This window comes from Sycon ciliatum, chromosome 2 (genome assembly GCF_964019385.1).
Source record: "Sycon ciliatum chromosome 2, ocSycCili1.1, whole genome shotgun sequence".
NCBI lineage: Eukaryota > Metazoa > Porifera > Calcarea > Leucosolenida > Sycettidae > Sycon > Sycon ciliatum.
The window spans coordinates 7,263,133-7,281,192 of record NC_088644.1 but is presented as its reverse complement, the minus strand read 5'-3'; the positions used below and the strand labels follow the sequence as shown (position 1 = coordinate 7,281,192).

General features: G+C 46.1%; 1 protein-coding gene across 1 annotated transcript; it reads left to right on the top strand.

Moving 5' to 3' along the window:
* Nucleotides 1-14,833: 14,833 nt before the first annotated feature.
* On the top strand, nt 14,834-16,519 carry LOC135808152 (RING finger protein 207-like). Its single transcript, XM_065321298.1, has one exon. The coding sequence runs from the start codon at nt 14,834-14,836 to the stop codon at nt 16,517-16,519; it is 1,686 nt and encodes a 561-aa protein (XP_065177370.1).
* The last annotated feature ends 1,541 nt before the right edge of the window (nt 16,520-18,060 follow it).

Here is an 18,060-nt window from a genome sequence, read left to right as displayed (position 1 = left end):
GAACCCAGTGATCACGCCATGTCAATATTATTACGGAATATCTGTACTGACGGCATCCCTGGCATCCCCTGGTCTTGGCATGTGCCGACGACCCAAAGGCGAAATTAATGGCGGTGAAACGAGCCAAGGTATGCGTGTGACCGAACGGTGTATGGGCATACCACACGCGACTGAGTCGTAGCAGAGGTACAACTGTGCACTGGTCCGTCTGACACAGCATATTAAAACAGCCAGTTGGCAGTAATTTAGCTCCGAAAATTAGTGCCATAGTACCATACATCAGTAGCCTCACCAGGGAAAGGGGAGGATGGGGGCTCTCCTTGGAACACTTATAGTTTACACTGTCAGCCGTATACATGTACGCGTGTGTGTACCCAATCATGTATTGTACAGCATACTGCATCTAAAATACTGAGGTCACCACTATACTATAGCACTACTTGTCTTTCCCTGCTGAGTACGGTGATGCTTGGAAGTGCTGTTTGTTACATCAATACAGTCATGATACCAGTCTCCTACACTCCATGCACGACCGCATCAAGTGCTGATTTCCTGGGTAAATGCGGGCAGCCAATCCCCCTGGGCGAGAATCAAGCCTCTTTCCGACAGTAAACAGTCCTAGCATTGAGGGGAAGATAACAATCGTGGTGCTATTACCATCTTTGACAACCCGATTTGCATCTGAAGTGATTTTTTTGGCCTGGAGCAGTCTGTTCCAGGACAGATGGCCGGAGATCCAAGAGCGTCACAATGTTGTTTGGGGAGTGGTTCTGGAGTTGTCATTATCCACTCACTTTTAAGTTTTATTGGATGGACATGTATGCGCTGATAGTATCAGCGATACCGGCAGTACACCACAATTTATGACTACGGGTACTACAGTCGCACACTACGCTCCACAGGTATTCTTACACGACAGACAGCGTAGCCCTTATAAAAACAGGACAATTCACCTACCAGATAGGGTTCTACTGGTGAAACTGACGTAAGCGGACAGCAGGCTAGGCGTTGATTCTACCTGCAGTACATGTACATGTATGTATCGAGTACATGTATAGGAGCACAAGATGAAGATGTACAATAGTTATGGGCGTTGTTACTGTTTATGAAGAACCATTATGCAGTAGCTTTCGGCCTTCAGCTAATTTAGATACAAATTCCCGTCTACCACTGCGCGCGTTCATGGAGTCGCTTTGTGGTGCGATTGGTGTACATGGTTAGCCGAAGGGCGAATACCACTGGTGCACAGGGAAGCTGAAATTCCCATCAGTAGTCGATTCCCCGTTTACGGATATGCATGAACATGTACGTGTACTATACATGCATGCACCACTTTCTATGCTGCGACATTGATCGAGATGGTATCATTGGCAATTTACCAAATACGGTCGTTCCTGCGAAAATGAGTGTTTACATTCTTGGATCTCTTGCACTTCGCAGCGGCGAACGATAATCAAACTAAATGAAAACCGTTCTTCGTGCCAGTTGCTGGGTCTGCAAACCCCAGAGCAGAAACAACAATCGAAGTGCTGCTATCGGCTTCACTTTGAGCCATTGAGGCCATTCCAAAACATACCGATGGCCCACGCATCTCCAGAATTTCTCCGAAGGTACAATACCAGAATGCTCTACTGCACTATACAGTCATGTACAGTGAAACCTGTAACTAACGACCACCCCTTGGGGCCAGAGAGCGGTCTTTAGTGGAAGGTGGTCCTTAGTTAGAGGTTTGCACTGCACAACCATTATAATTATGAATGTGAGACCGACCGTGCCTGGCGAAGTGGTCTTTAGTACCAGGCTGGTCGCTAGTCACGGTGGTCTTTATTAACAGGTTTTACTGCACATTGTAATGTGCAGGTTGGAAAACTAACCGAAGTACCAAGGGTGTATTATCCGAAGTACCAAGGGTGTATTATCCGAAGTACCAAGGGTGTATTATCCGAAGTACCAAGGGTGTATTATCCGAAGTACCAAGGGTGTATTATCCGAAGTACTAAGGGTGTATTATCCGAAGTACCAAGGGTGTATTATCCGAAGTACCAAAAAAAAAAAAAAAAAAAAAAAAAAAAATTATCCGAAGTACCAAGGGTGTATTATAGTGCATGTATATTTCATGATACTTGGATTCGGGAACAATTTGGGAACCTCACATACCATTGTTGAATCTGTCCCTATGTCTACTTGCTCCTGGTGAAATCTGCTTCACCAGATTGGACCACTCGCCTGCTCCTTTCGATCGTACTTTGAAGTACAGTCCTGCCACGTTGCGTTCCATCAGCAAATACCAGTTCGGATCAATAAAAGTAACTTCTTTACGAGGCAATTGAAAACACCTCTCTTGCACTTCGAGCCACGCAGTTCCCCGCAAGGCTGAGCGTGTGGTGCTGCGGCAAAGGCCGTACCTTATCAATAAATAGGAGGTTCGCAGAGCCCAAGATGCCAGTGCTATCCTGGGCTTGTGTAAAGTATCCGATGATTTTGAAACTCGAGCGCTATTGGACCGACTCTGAATTCGAAGAGCTACGTGTATGTGTGTCACCTACTTTTTCCGGTGTTGTAGCTTGACGATAAATGTGGCGGGTTACAGGTTTACAATTGGCACGTGTGATTTGCTCTACTAGTTATCCTAGCTGCTCTGAAGTTGTTCTTCATGCCATGCACAGGCGATCAGTTTCAAAAGTGGTCTTATTTTTCTTTGACGATGCGAGGCGTTGTAATTTGCTTTAAAAAACCTACCTGGTTTACCCTAGTGAGGGGAAGGTTAGCGATACAAGACGAGCATTATAATTATTGTGAACCTGCAGTGGCACAGAGCGAAGAGCAGGTGACGGATAGGGATCAATGCTCCGCTTGTATTCAGCAAACTGCCGGGACTTCTGGTAACGGAAACTTCCCGGTGTGGTACTGATCGGTGCAAGGTCGGAGTGATGGCTTCGTTGGGCAATATCAACTTCTCCACTGTTAGGACTCTGGACAGGTAACCTTGAGTCAGGTGCCTTTCAGAGCTTCGTTTTCATTGTTAGTGAGCTAGGCCTCATCAGTTTAAGAGGCTCGCCACCACTCTCTACTAGTACATGTACTAGCGTATTGTCACTCTGGTTTGCCCTCCGTTTCACTACCTTGCATATACATGTGCATGTATTCTGATGAACACCTCTAATACAATATAATGTAGATCTAGACGTACACACTAAACCCGTCACTTTCTACTCCACAAGGGTAGACGTGCCATCCTGTACATGTGTGTGATGATGGTTAACGTTACTAGTAGTATTGTGCTCACACGTACATATGTACGTCATGTCCCATTCACATTCTTGTCCCTAATAACGTTAGCAATTTGACATGTTCATACGTTGACGGAGTTCGATACGGAACACCCATGATCCTTGTGTAAAATGTGAAAGAGATAATTCTTGCGCAACTGCGACGTTCTCAGTTACCTCACACAAACGCTTCCTTCTACTGGATCCATCTCATGTCTCACAGCATTCTACCATTTCCGCGGTGCCTCTCAGTGTTGTACGAACACCGATCCCTCCGCTGAATCATCTTTTCTATAATCTCTTATGGCGTGATCGCAGCACTCAGAGACTTACGCAACAATTATATTGTACAATGTAGCACTAAATTCTATAATCATGGGATTCCTAATCTGATCTAAGGTGAAGTGAATAACTTGATTAGACTATCATACCTCTATTGGGCAATGGGCCATCGGTGGACCACGCCTAGTGCAATGCAACACACTGCCATATGCTGTTATGCCCCGGGGCGTGTAGTGCTTCCTGGCCATGTAGTGTCCATCCATCATCGGAGCCATGGTTAAAGTACTGATGATGAGCTGTCACTATCCTCGTCGTGGTTGATTCCAGTGCGCACCCATAGTCGCTTAAACATGCCCCGCGAGAATTCTGGTTATTCCAGGGCATAACACAGATACCATGCAGTGACAATGGGCATTGTTTTCATCATTCACCCTCCACTGTAATGACTACTAGTCTGCATGGTGCGATGGCATTCTAAAAGTGCTTGCCGGTAGAAGTGTTGTCTGGACAACAACGTTGCGATCGAGCATCTTCACAGAGAACAAGGAGAGTGACAACCGGCCATAAGCGGGGAGAGAATTCCGAGGAGTTCTTGTATTTGGTTCATACGGGTGGCCGTGGGGATGCTCCATTCGATGGGTTCAGAGATACCTAAAGAAATACCGAAAGTGGGAGGGAGAGAAGAATGAAAAAACACAAGAAAACAACCAAATGAGAACTGATAAGTTCAATAAAGAGAGAATGGCAGAGAGACTGGAGCTAGGCCTACGAGAAAGAGTTGATTTCCTCAAGTTCATGACAAAAAGCACAATTGTCTAACTTGTTTTAAACTGATGGCAACTAAAATTGCTAACATGTCTATTCTCATGACATTATACTATCTCCATGATTAGAGAGGGATTATGGAGAATTTTGATGGATCCAGCCATAACTACCGACTAAACAACGGGTTTCCAGTATCCTGCTGTGTAAACACGTTATTTGACCCATGAACTGCTGCAGTACCACTCTAAGATACCACCCATCTGTATCCTCAAGCCTTTAGAATCCTTTAGAAAGGACCCACACAACGTGAAAGGTGCAACCTACATGTAACTGGGTTGTGCACACGTGACCTAACTGGGTTGTGCACACGTGACCTAACTGGGTTGTGCACACGTGTCAGTGCATGCAAGGTTTACTGTTTGAAAACTTGGGCAGCGTATTTAAATTAGAAAGAAAATTTCACGGTTCGCGTGATACTCGGCCAAAGGCCCCGTTTTCCGCATCCGCAGGAACGCCCCCACCCACTTCGATCAACTCGCAGATGCAGCTCCTAAGCGGTGGGAGGTGAGTAGATCAGACCCATCACAAAGTGGTCAAAGACCGAAAATCCCATTCACTGCATCCATGTTTCCCTCGTGCCAGGAAAAAAGAAGCAAGATGTTGTGTAGTCAGAAGGTGCAACAGCTAGCACAATACCGACTGACGTGATACTGCCATTCAACGACCTCATGATGAGCTATATCACGTCTTGGATGCGCAAACCAACTTGGAAGGGTCTACGTTATGAAATAACTTTTAATTTAATCCTTGGCTCTCCACCCGGGTCTTACTGAAGTCTCCTTCACCTAGTACATGTATTAGCGTTACAACCGCGCCAGAGTTTCACCCTCATACCGGGGATGGTGGATGTATGTGTGTGTGTGTGTATGTGTGTGTGTGTGTGTGTGTGTGTGTGTGTGTGTGCGCGTGCGCGCGTGTGTGTGTGTGTGTGTGTGTGTGTGTGTGTTTGTAGTGCAGTGTGTAGTGTGTTGAACATTGACGGTGCCTATTGAAAGTTCATATGGAGAGATCGAGCTCTGCATGCGAGAGTCTTACAGGATGAGCGACACATTTTCGCTGATTGATTTACTTCACTTCGTGCAGTTACATGCCCAAAATAGATGTGACAGAGTGTGGAGGCTAGAGGAGGGTGAAGGTTGCGGCAGTGAACCCAAACGAACTGTTAAGTGCAAGGAAGATACCAAATGATCCAGAAGAACAAGAAATTGCACTAAAATAGAACAGAGAACGAACTAACGAATCTAACCAGGTACTGGCTCTCGGTAGCCTCATGCTACTAGTATTCACGAAATTAGGCATTCGAATGCGGTGTTGAACGAAGTGTGACAGGATGGAATATTGGGCAGTGTAACAAAGCGGTATAAAGAGGCAAGGTGACTGAATGAGGGCATCGAAGTCATGATCAAGGTGACTCCGGCCAGGGGACGATTATAGTTGTCTACAACTGGGATTAAACTGATACAATGTAGCGAGGACAGGTTCTATCTGAAGACAGAAAAAGCAGTACAAGGTGCTAGCGAACATGTTCTGGAGAAGGATTTACTTTCGTCGAGCTTTGACCAACTCCGCCCTGGCCAAATCGCAGGACTCTTTTGTGCTCTCCAGTTCGTTGATGTTGAACTCAACCGCTGCATCACCTACGGGCGTTTCCGCTACAACAAGGCGCTTCGCGCTTTCTCCGTCGCACCTGGCTACTTCGGCCTCTAGGAGGCTGACAGAGACAACTGTGTCATCAGCTGTCTTGTCTGGTCCCCGGTTACACCGATAAGTGCATGTGCAGTCGCGAGAGAACCTGTCGTGGCAGGGACATTCGCCGCTACACCTTGGTGTGGTCAGGCCCCAGGGGTCGGGCGACTTGTAGCATAGCTTGCAGCACCTCTCGTGAGCTACCAGGAATCTTTTGCGCGCTTCTGGGTTGCATCGGTCCCAGACGATGAAGAAGGAGAATTCACGTTCGTCCCCACAGTACAATGGACGTGTGTCCTTGTGCTGGTAATGAACCGTGTAATCTAACCTTCGACCTTGGGGATCAAACAACTCAGCATCTGCTTTTGGATTCCATCTTGAGAAGCCAACCTCATCGCTGGCACCGTCCACCAGTTTGTTTGAGCAGATCCCATAACCGATAGTTTTACAACTCCTTGGGCCGGTGGCTTCGGCAAACAGTCCTCCTGATGAACCAGTGGTGTGCGTGACGTCATTAAGGGTGGTGAAATCGCCGAATGGTTGTCTGTCTTGATCAGGGTCGACAGCGTGCATGACGGTGAAGCTCCTGATGGGTTCGCACGCCAGCCTGTCCGTCGTGTTCACATCGTAGCGAACATTGAACGTGATCTTGATGGTCTTCTCTTTGAACCCCCACTCTTCGCGCTTGGTCAGTGTTACCAGGCCCATCTTCATCTCGTGTTCAATGCCGACTCGATCGACTCCATCATGCAGGACTGTCTCGCGCACAACTGTGTACGAAGGACAACCGGGCGGGTGCAGACCGTTGTGTCCCGAGTTGCCGGAGAAGTGAGCAGAGCTGCCGCCGGAGTGCGTGTAACTCAAGCTAAGCTGCTGCCAAGGATTGCCCGGAAAGGTGGCATCCACCGGGCAGCACTCCTCTAGCCCTAGGCCTTCGCGCACGCCCAGATCATTCCAGACGCCACACTCGCTGTTGTAGTTGATGTACGTACTGCGACCACCGATTATAGTACCATGTGCGCCGCTCAGGGCAGCGACTAGAAGGGTCGCAGTGAAGTAGAGCATTTTCACCGCTATCCGGATAGGCGATGGTGTGAAGACCTTGTGAATTCACGTCGTGCCTGCAGCCACCTTTTGTACCGGCGAAAATGATCTTCGTATACGTGGCCGTGGGGATAGCGGTTATGTGTGGCCTTGTCACTGGTCAGAGCTGGTCATGCGATGTCGGAACAGTACTGTGATCCCACACGAAAATAGCGTTGGAATACGATTCTACAGCCACGCAAGCGAGGAAGCCGAGGCAGCAACCCAATGACCTTCCAGGTGTTGCCTCTCCACAGAGACTATTAATGTTTCTCGTACTAGTCAGTACGAGTTGTCGAACTCCCGGACGAGTCCATGTACTGTCCACACCGTCAGCACATGGTGACATAATACAATTATGCTGTACATTTACATGTAATGCGATGGCCACAGGTCTTAAACAAGCTACTGTTATTCGCTCCCATTGTCCCCGTCTAGTAATCAGGTTATGCAAATTCCCCCTGCCCGTCCCATTTCGTACTTGTCAAAAGCCAAGTCCAACCACTCCACTACATCACTCAATGGAATGCTACGTTATGGTGTTATATCCGGAAGCATAATTGAGCAAATCAGGCACCTACCGGTAGTCGCGCAGGTGCTCAATAAGCATCTAGTTGTGTGCGTTGGAGTGCTGACGATCTGGATCGGCTACGAATGCTGGTTAAGGACATCAGTTCACACGTTGATCACACCAGAACATCGACAGTGCATATCAACATCACGTAGATCTACGGTCGGAGAATGTGGTACGATGTGGTATGATGTATGCTCATCAGTGAACCCGTACATGTATTGGACATTCAGACCTCCCAGATCCTGTGGACTTTGCTAATGGCATCTCTTCTCCAGTACACCAACAATGAATGTACAATCCAGAGTTACATCCCACCTGCAGTGCTTTTGTCATGCATGCAGCGCGCCAATTCTATCAATTTTCTATGTCGCGCTGACACATTCACATACAGATACACCACTTCTCTCCCTCCCTTCCTCGCAATACCTTTTCACCAGCGCTGCTGCTTTCGACACATACTCATCTGTACATGTATCTGGCCTTTCATTTTGTTCCTTCGCATTGTCCGTATAACTTTCTTACAGCACCCAGCATAATCTACTCTTTACCTACTTTCTATTGTTTTACCCTGGTGATGGAGCAAGCCCGACAATGTGATGAACTTGAAGTGACTTTTGCAGCAGAAAGACCAGGTGTGTGTGTGTGCGTGTGTGTGCGTGTGTGTGTGTGTGCGTGTGTGTGCGTGTGTGTGCGTGTGTGTGTGCGTGTGTGCGCGTGTGTGTGTATGTGTGCACATTCAGTGCATTTGCAGATTTGCGTGCTTCTCTTGCGACGGGTGTATACGTGGTACGTGGTGTGTGTGTGTGTGTGTGTGTGTGTTTGCATTGAGAGAGAAATGCACACGTTGTGGTTGAATTGCTATTTTTATCGTCGCTTGTTTCAGGCGGTTCTCAACTTGATTTGTCAATAAGACTATCCACTATAGTGTCCACTGTATTATCCATTACCTTTTAAACTACTTCAGTAGGTGTATTTTGTTTTGCCGGTCGGTTCAAGCTCATATTGGTATTGGAGTATTGGTGCAAGTTCTTGGGAGGCGATCAACGATAAGGTGAGGCATCAGTGCTTATGTTGGCTGTTGGTCGGATTTATATGACTTTGTTGAGCTGACCCAACAGAAATTGTCCAATGGTCAGAAACTGAATGGGCACCGTACGATTAACAGTTTACAAATGTGGACGTCGTAGAAACCTCATGCTCCAGAGAGTATTGCCGCGACATTGTCATAATAATTATGCAAGTGAAGGGATTGGACTTCTCCAAAACCACGTGTACAATCATATACATGTATATATTAGTCGTGAATGGAGACATGCGTCATGATATATTTATGTGAGTGGCACGGTGTAGTGGGGTGCAGAAGTGTAAATAAAAGAAAGGTTGGCATATCCACGTTACCACCAGTTGAACCACATCCTGCTTAGGATGGTTGGCTCATGCCAATATCAACTGTACCCGTCCCGAACGGTGTTGCTGACTAACATCACAGCACACTATAATTAAAAGCGTCATGGTAAGCTGACAGTAACGATCTCTTAATGGGGCACTTCGTTATGTTGTTGCGGGAGATCTCCCTGACCATATGGAACGAATGTGAAATGGTGCCACAGAGTGGGTCCTTGCTGTCAAGCGATAATTAGTTTGCGGGTATCTAAACTGTCCCCTAGCTATGCACAACTGTCAACAGGCCATGCATTTGCTTCATACAACGTACACGTACATGTACATGTATTAGCCATTATTCAACCCATTGTCACCTTTAGCACACCCATACGGCGACGCCTGGTGCACATGGTCACTTTTTTCTCTTTTTTTGGGCCTCTTTTACGGGCAAATTAACACAATGGTTTAAAATGCAATAAATCATACAATGGAGAAGAAATCAGAAAAAATACAGTCACTTGTTGTTGTACGAGTGATAGTAGCCTGGTACGTACACCGTCACTTACCACTCTAGGCAAAGGTAACTCTCTCCCTGTCCTGCTGCAGTCTTTCGTCTACAATGAAGTACATGTATCTGTACCTACGTGCACATGTAGCTAATGTTCCTGCTCCGCTCAGAGCAATTCTGTGAAATTCTGCCTATCCGGCATTTGAGGTCGGTCAATGCAATGGTAGGATAAGGAAATTCGGCCGGGTGTTGCACAATTAGGCCAGGCATATAATTATGATGGTACTTGAAGTTGAAGCACCTGGAGGAGCAGGTGTAATACCCAATATAATGGTAAACGGGTTTTGCCAGAGAAGGGAGTCGGCTGTTCAGCCATGACTTACATGTACATGTACATGTAAGTCATGGCTGAACAGCTGTGTTGTGAGTATCTAATGTACAATGTACTTTGAACAAAGTTGCAGTGGATGTTCTATTCCAGTAATCCCTCCAAGACTTCATCTGAAATCACAAAACCTTTATTAGGCGTGCAATTATCCCCGAGCAGGAGAGGTGAACTAGGAACAGGAAAGACGCTGCTTTCGAAGGATTGGACCCAACATGAGTGAGATGCGTGACTACATAATGATCAAGCAAACAGACCAACAATTGAACAACGGATGATGTTGATACCGCATATGGAGTGCAATGGTGAATTTGAAAACTACCCTCATATGTAGAGGAGAATGAAGGGAGAATGTTGGTGTGGATAGGCCAGCGTGGAGAGATGCACGGTGTGTTTGTGATTTCGTTGGCTTGCAAACCATGACTCATGAGATATCATTATTGCCGGGAGAAATTTGGCAAGACAACAGTCAATGTAATGTACCCATTTTGCTTTGGAAAAAGGAACCATGTAACGTACACGTACGCGTACGTGCAGGACAGATAAGCATTCTCAAACAGTACATGTATCTGTCCCACGTTGCGATACCAGTGACAGACCTTCCCCCACGCATTGGAGCTAGCACTAGCCCACAGACCTACACATACACTGTACATGTATCTACAAGACAGTACTCACTTTCTTTCTTGTTTGTTTATCGTTAGTTCAGGTTTCCTTTGTTTTACCCCGATCATGAGCCATGCACGAAAGGTCTGGAGAGTCAGAAGTGATGCGTGCAGCATGGAGCAGAAGGATCTGATGGTCTGTGTGAGTGTTCTGGGACTGAGTAGAGTGATGTGTAAATTGCTGAAATCATGTGGAGGCTGCAAATCAAGAAACGTTTAGTAAATTACCCTACAAGTAGACTTCATGAGAATCGTCACTACAGCTGTAGTCAAGTTTTGTTCACGAACGGGCAGCGCCAATATACTGCAAATTGCAAAAAAATACCACAAAAGACTTGTGTACGCGGATGCAGAGCCAAGGATTAACTTATACAAAAGAAAAAGGACCAAGGAACTACAAGTTACGCTATAATGTCCACTAACATCACCAGTACTGACGTTCTACAACTAACTGGCTAACAGCTCCAATAGCACATCTAGGATGGGCACTCCAACAGCCTTCCAACTTGGAAGGTTCTAAGATATAGAAGTAACATAAGGAGGGGAAGGTGCTAGAACGTCAGTACCGTCGGTCAGTGTCGTGCAATGTTATCGCATGAGCTGATTGTTTAGTAACTGGTGGTGTTAGTGGACATTATAGCGTAACTTGTAGTTCCTTGGTCCTTTTTCTTTTGTATAAAGACTTACACTTATGTAGTTTAATTATATCATCAACGACACGATGAGACAGGATCATGATAACGTGAGTATGGGTAGTAGTGAGGGGACGTAGACTCACCTCCGGCTTCGCAAGGTCCCATGTTGGGCTCTCCACATGCCTCAGGAGTCTGAGTGAGGCAGAGCTGGGACACTGCATTTATCGATCTGGAATTAGAAACACGCGGATCCGATTAGTAAACTGGCTATGCGCTGGACCCATTACTAGCAATCTGCAAGTAATAATTAGTTAGTTTACTGCAAGCTCAGTATACTAGTATCCAAGTCACTTACGATGATGAGGACATGGGCAGACTGCGGTTGATGTTTCACAGCATGCAACCATAGCAACCATGGCTGATCATGCTCAGTATCTATCGTGTAGATACGTTTCCAATTTTTAATTGGACAAATGTCCCATGCTCTAATTAGGATCAGCTCAGTTGTCCCACTGGCCCACTGTGTGGAATCAGCTCCCACCTACCCTTCTGCAGTCTCTCCCTTCTCGCAGAGGTACGCACACCTTCAAGAAAAATGTCAACGACCACTTGCGGCGCAGCAAGTGGAAGTGGGCCACAGACAGGCTATGTTCTCTCCATCGCAGCCAACACACCAGCCTGACCGCACTCCAGCTCCCTTCCACCCCTCTTTGATCCCCTTCGCTCAGCCTTAATATGCGATTATCAGTTCTCTCCATCTTCCTATGGTGCACTGCTTTTACTATTGTTATGTCCTATCTTAATCTCAAACTCTCCCCATTATCGTGTGCAAAGCCGGTGCCTCCCTCTTGGATACACATGTTTCTTTTCCCCTACATGTATGTATCGGCGCACAGGAGTAATGATGATTCCGAGACCTTTGGTCGGAGGAGTTACTTTTGCCCCGCCGCCACTTGATTGATTGATTGATGATTGATTGATTTTATTTTACTTCGCAAGTTCAAACGGGTTCCTGGCCCAGTTATATGAAAGCGAAGGATAGAATTTGCCAAAATCCTAATGAGCAACAGCATAGGCAATATTATCATAAAAGTGGAGTACTATGCGAGCGAGAATACTGAGAAGAAAGGAACATGTCAAAACCTGACGAAACACAACCTATTTCAGGCATACATAAGGAAGGCAGGCTAGCTTAAAACCTTGCAATCTGGATACGGTGCGCACCTCTCTAGGCAAACTGTTCCACAGCAATGCTCCTGCGGTGGCGAATCTCGTTTGGCCACACCGACTGCGAGCTGGCTGGCTGAGCAGACCATTGGCATGCTGATGGCGCGCACTTCCATCCAATATGCCACCGCCTCCGCTGTGTAGCATCTGATCGTTCTGTGGTATTCAGTAAAAAAAACCCTTTGACCTGCAGTTGCAGTGGAGCCTCAAAATCCTGTTACCGATATTGAAGCCGAACTAGTCCAGTCCTACGGTAGGTATTGCGGCTGTGATGCATGGCCCAGAAATGGCATTAAATTTTAATAATACCGTTTTAGTACTGGTAGCTCACAGCAAGATACAGTACAGTACTCTTGCTCACACCAAGAGTACATACTATTAAAGCCCCCTTATTTACTCTTGCTGACACTCACATCAGTTGCGCTAGGTAGATATTATTATGAAATGACCCAAAGGCAATGTGCCTATCGAGGGGTTCATTTGATTGAAAGAACAGTAGATGTAGATGTATGTACAAAGACAAGTAGGGATTGATGAGGAGAGAAATGGGGAAAATCAACTGCAAGGTGGCGGAATTCCGTTGATTGCATAAGCATGGTCAGCTGTAAATTTCCCGAGGGCAGCTTTGAACTTATAGAGCGAGGCTTCCGATGTTAGACTGGGGGTAAACAGTTCCATAGAAAAGCAGTTCGGAACATGAAGAGAGACTTAGACAATGATTTAAATTTGGGAAGAATGATTTTATTTGGTCGTCGCTCACTATTCGTAATCTTGAAATGCAAATCAGCAAGGTAATCACGACGATGGAAAACATATCTGTGAAAAGTAGTGAGACTGATGATTTGACGTGAAATCCGACCGAATAAAAAGTGAGAATCTGGCGGCGTCCTGGCCTGGATCATGTACCATGATGCACCATGATTGCAAGAGCACATAACATCAACGGTTCTGGTTATCCATGTACATGATTGTGAGGCTTGTAATCGAGTCCACAAAGGACGAAACAGTTCTGTCCGCAGATCGAGTCTTTCGCTCCTGCTCTTGTAAGTTGTAGTACAGGTTCCAATGATATACAATGAAATCCTAATAATTATAAATATAGAAAGGAAAAGGACATATGGATACGAGTTAAGAGTAACTCTCCATCACTGTAACCAGATACTATAATTATACAGTCAGAAAGTGCAACAACTAGGCACAAAACTGACAGAGTACTGAGACATTCGACATCCTGACACCTAGCTTCAACACATCTCCGTAGCGCTAACCAACAGCCTTCCAACTCGGAAGGTTCAAGGACCAAGGTTATGGAAAGACCAAAGAGGGGAAGGTTCCTTTCTACATTTATTATTGGCTCAACATCCGAGTTTTTTTATAATAATCATAATCTTTATTTCAGGATTGTACTCGCAGTCTCGCACTCTTGATGTGATTTTTTATTACTTGGGCATTCCCCACAGACCCTAAGTAAGGTCTTCTTACTTTGATGATTGTGATTGGTTTACTTTCGCACGGGACTCTCGCAATGGCATAGTACTTCCCAGGGCTTTGTCAACTATGTTTACCAAATCTCCTATCTTTTCTGCATATTCGTATTGGCTCAAGCTGCCCATGGAAATGAAGACAATATCAAATATTAGACAGTTCATAGACCATGTTAAATGTCATGCCAAGTTGTAGGCTCACTCGCCTCTTTTGCTAGCTTATCTTGCCACTCTCCACTATGGTCAACATAGTGATAAATTTCACCCTGCTGATGCGTTCTTTTCTTCCGATTCTTATGTTCTTTCCTTCTTTCTTTCTTTTTCCTTCTCTTGCCATGGCTGGCTAACGCCCCCTCCTTTGCATGGGCTTCTGCCATGCATTGGACGGTGAAATAAAATAAAATAAAATAATAAATCTGGCTGGAAATCCCGTACCTCTAGCTCTACCGACTTCTACCGCTTCTACCAATTTTTTCCTGGTACGAGAGACTCGTACAGCTGTAGAGGAAAGTAGAATCTACCCTTTTGAGTAGAAAAAACGAACACCTCTACCGAAAGAAGTAGTTTCTACCAAACCCACAGTGTGGATCAAAACGAACGCCCCCTTTTTTTGGCCTTGGCGTCAAATTTGGCGTAAAACTCCAAAATAATAAATAATTTGCTGGATGCATTGTTTCTCAAAAATAAAAAATAATGCACGTGGCCGTGGAGTTCTGAGCTGAGTTGTGTTGTGTGTTTTACGGAAAGTACTTGAATTTCTCGTTGCTATCAGTACTGCTACTTCTGTCTGTTTCTTTGAAAGGCCATTGACCCTCCTGTCCATAGAAATGGCTTGTCGCACCTCACCTGCCCAATCCGGCAAAAGTGACATCGACTCAGGATTGGCAAGCAGCAAGATTTGTCAAGCTTGTCATTTAGAGGCCGATTCTCTGAAAATACTAAACTGTCTACACGTCATGTGCCTACCTTGCCTCAAGGAACACATTGGCAAAGATGGGACAGTGTCCTGCTTCAAATGCCTGACAGTTGGTGGCTCAACTCTTCCAGGCGCACGACTAGAGGATTCGCTGATAGACTGGCCAACACCTGAACGACTGAAGGACGATGTTGAAGTACAATCGAAGGCCCAAGAATCAAGCGCACAGCCCAGGTGCCAAAATCCGGACTGCAGTGAAGCCTTCGAGCCAGCAGTGTCCTTGTGTGTGGACTGTGGACTGCACATGTGCGTCGACCATGAAAGAATTCATGCCAAACGCAAGGGAATTGCGTTCGGACACCGTGTGATGCCTGTTGCCGAAATACGGTCAGTGGACAAGCAGCTCCAGATCAGGGACAAAGAATTCAAGAAGTGCTTTCTGCACCCAGGGAGGTCCATGACATCATACTGTACTCAGTGTAAAGTGCTGATATGCAAGCAATGCAGTGAGCGGTTCCACATCAAATGCTCCAAGGATGTGGAGGAAGTTCAGGTGATTGCGGAGAGAAAGCGAAAGGAATGGAAGACGCATCTGACAAATTATAGTGAAGCATGTAAAGAGCAGCTCCAGAGCACTCGTACAAGCATCAAGGCACGCACAAACTCTATCAATGATGAAGTGGAGGCCCTGTCAGAGAAGATAACTGCTGACTTCCAGGAGCATATCAAGAACATACAGCAAAGACAACAAACAGTATTAGCTGATCTAGATGCTGCACGCTGGAAAGCGCTAAAGCGGCTAGAAGAGAAATCTGAGATGGTGGAGATGAAGAGCTATCAGCTGAATAGCTGCGAGTATCTGGTTCATAACCTTGGTATGAGCAGTCTGCTTGCCGCGGAGAAATTCCTGCACCTAGTTATCGAATACGTTGGCAATACAGCCAACAGCTCGTCTAAATATTCAACCACTCGACCAGAAACAGCCCATCCTCTACCTGTAGCTTACTCTAAGTTCGCCAGTGATGAAAGGTGGCACGTTTCAGAACTTGGTGAATTGGCCAATGTTAGCAGCTCGCCATCCATAGGTGATACCGCATCGGACGACGCCACCCTCGTTGTACCAGCATTTGATGTGGCCTCTTGTGAAGCTGCTGGACTAGATGTTTCAGAGCAGGGTCGTGAGTTGAGCTGTCCCACAAAGGCCTGGGTCGCAGTTGCGTCACAGGGAAGTTATAGTCATGGCATTCTGCAATGTTCCGTTCTCGTCGTTAATGGAGGCCGCGGTCTTTTCCTTGGTGTTGCAGTGGAAAGTGGTGGCAAGATCAGCGAGTGTTCCGTGGAGAAGCCGTTCTTGGGCTGGCACTGCAGGGCTGACAACAGCGAGTTTTGCGTTGGCAGTTCCAATAAGCTGGGTCAACCTTGGCTACGCGATGACGTCATAGTGCTGCGTCTGGACTGTGATCGGCATACGCTGACTGGTGTGAATGAGAGAACTGGGTACAGTGAAACCATCGCTGTTCCCGCTCGCAGACTGTGTTTCGCTGCTGAGATATCTACTCGCTCCACGATCCACTTTATCAGTGATGGTGTGTACTAGGCTAGTAGGCTACAAGAAACCAGTGCACAGTTAGCCTTGAACGCCAACCAATTACACTGGTCACACGAGTTGAGTTGAATTTGTATCAGACACTCTTCTTTTTTGTTTTTCTTCTTTTGAAACGAGCCCCATTGCAAGGCTTCTGTGTTTATATTCTTTTGAAACGAGCCCCAAGGCTTCTTCGTTTTCATTCCCACCAGCGCCTGTCTTTTCCATCTGCGGAGCACGACAGTTTGGTGCCCGGGCAAATTAACTCATTGCTTCACAAGCCATTCCTGTGAATGTTGTCTGGTGGCGTTGGCAAGAGGGCCTACGAGGGGCCTCGTACTCTCCTCTCCAAGACTGCGCCTCGTACTCTCCTCTCCAAGACTGCGGATGCTGAGTCTTTGGCAACAAACATTTGACCATGGGTCTGGGTGCACGGGCACCAACACTGTGGTGACAGCTATGCCCTCGGTTTTTACTGAATGTCACACACAAGAAAGCTGGCTGGTTGCTCTTATATCTTTACATTTGCTGACACTGGGCAGAGCAACTAAAACTGAAGTTTCTTGATCTCTATGTTCTGAAAAAGGGTAAGCTGATTTGGAGTGTGCGTGCATACGGCTAGGCTAGAGGTCGCGCATGCCTGATATGCGCGTGTGCTGTGCTGCGCATGCCTGCAGTCAGTCAGCATATGGACTAGAAAAGGCAAGGTCAGAAAAATAGGCTCTAGCAGTAAAATTTATGTCAGAATTATAATTACGGAAAAAGTGCGATAGGGTAAAAAATGATCACGAATGATAATTCGTGACAAACGCCATCAAGCCATGTTGGACCACTAAAGACTTGCAGCAATACTGTCTTGTTTCAAATCTTTATTCTCACGATAGCCAGTGGCCAATAAGAGATATTGTTGTTGTTGTTGTTGTTGTTGATGTTGTTGTTCCTGTTGTTGTTGTTGTTGTTTTTTGAATTCTTTATTCTCACTTGTTGTTGTTGTTGTTGTTGTTGTTGTTGTTGTTGTATCGGCTACGACTAGGAGTCGGACACTCATACATGTATACTCTAATTTCAGAAATTTTCGGTGCTCAATATTTTCGGTATGAGGGCAAAAGGCCAGGTTAGGTGAACAGAAAATTTAGGTACAGCGAATAGCCCTTTTCCAAAGGTGCTCGCCCTTTTTCGCCCTTTTTGGAAAAGCCCGTTTCTTTCGCCCTTTATTGCGTTTTTGGTGATTATCGCCCTTTTTGAGCTTTTTTAGCTGAAAAAAGTGCTAAAATCTGTTTGCTCATGCATGCGATCACAGTTTCCGAGTGCTCGATGGGCCTTGGCACGCCGCTTTTTTGGGGGGGGCAACAAGTGTTAGTTGGTGAAGCTTGTACACGATGCTGTAAAAATGTTTTTTTACTAACTTCCTGTTTGCCTTTCGTGGACCAATAAATGGAAGAGTGCGTATTCATTTCTCAACTTGGGTTCATATCTGTATGCTATGCTTCACTGAAAAGAGAGCACTTTTTCAGCATATTTTGAGGGACGCGAAAAGCACTAAGTGCGAATTA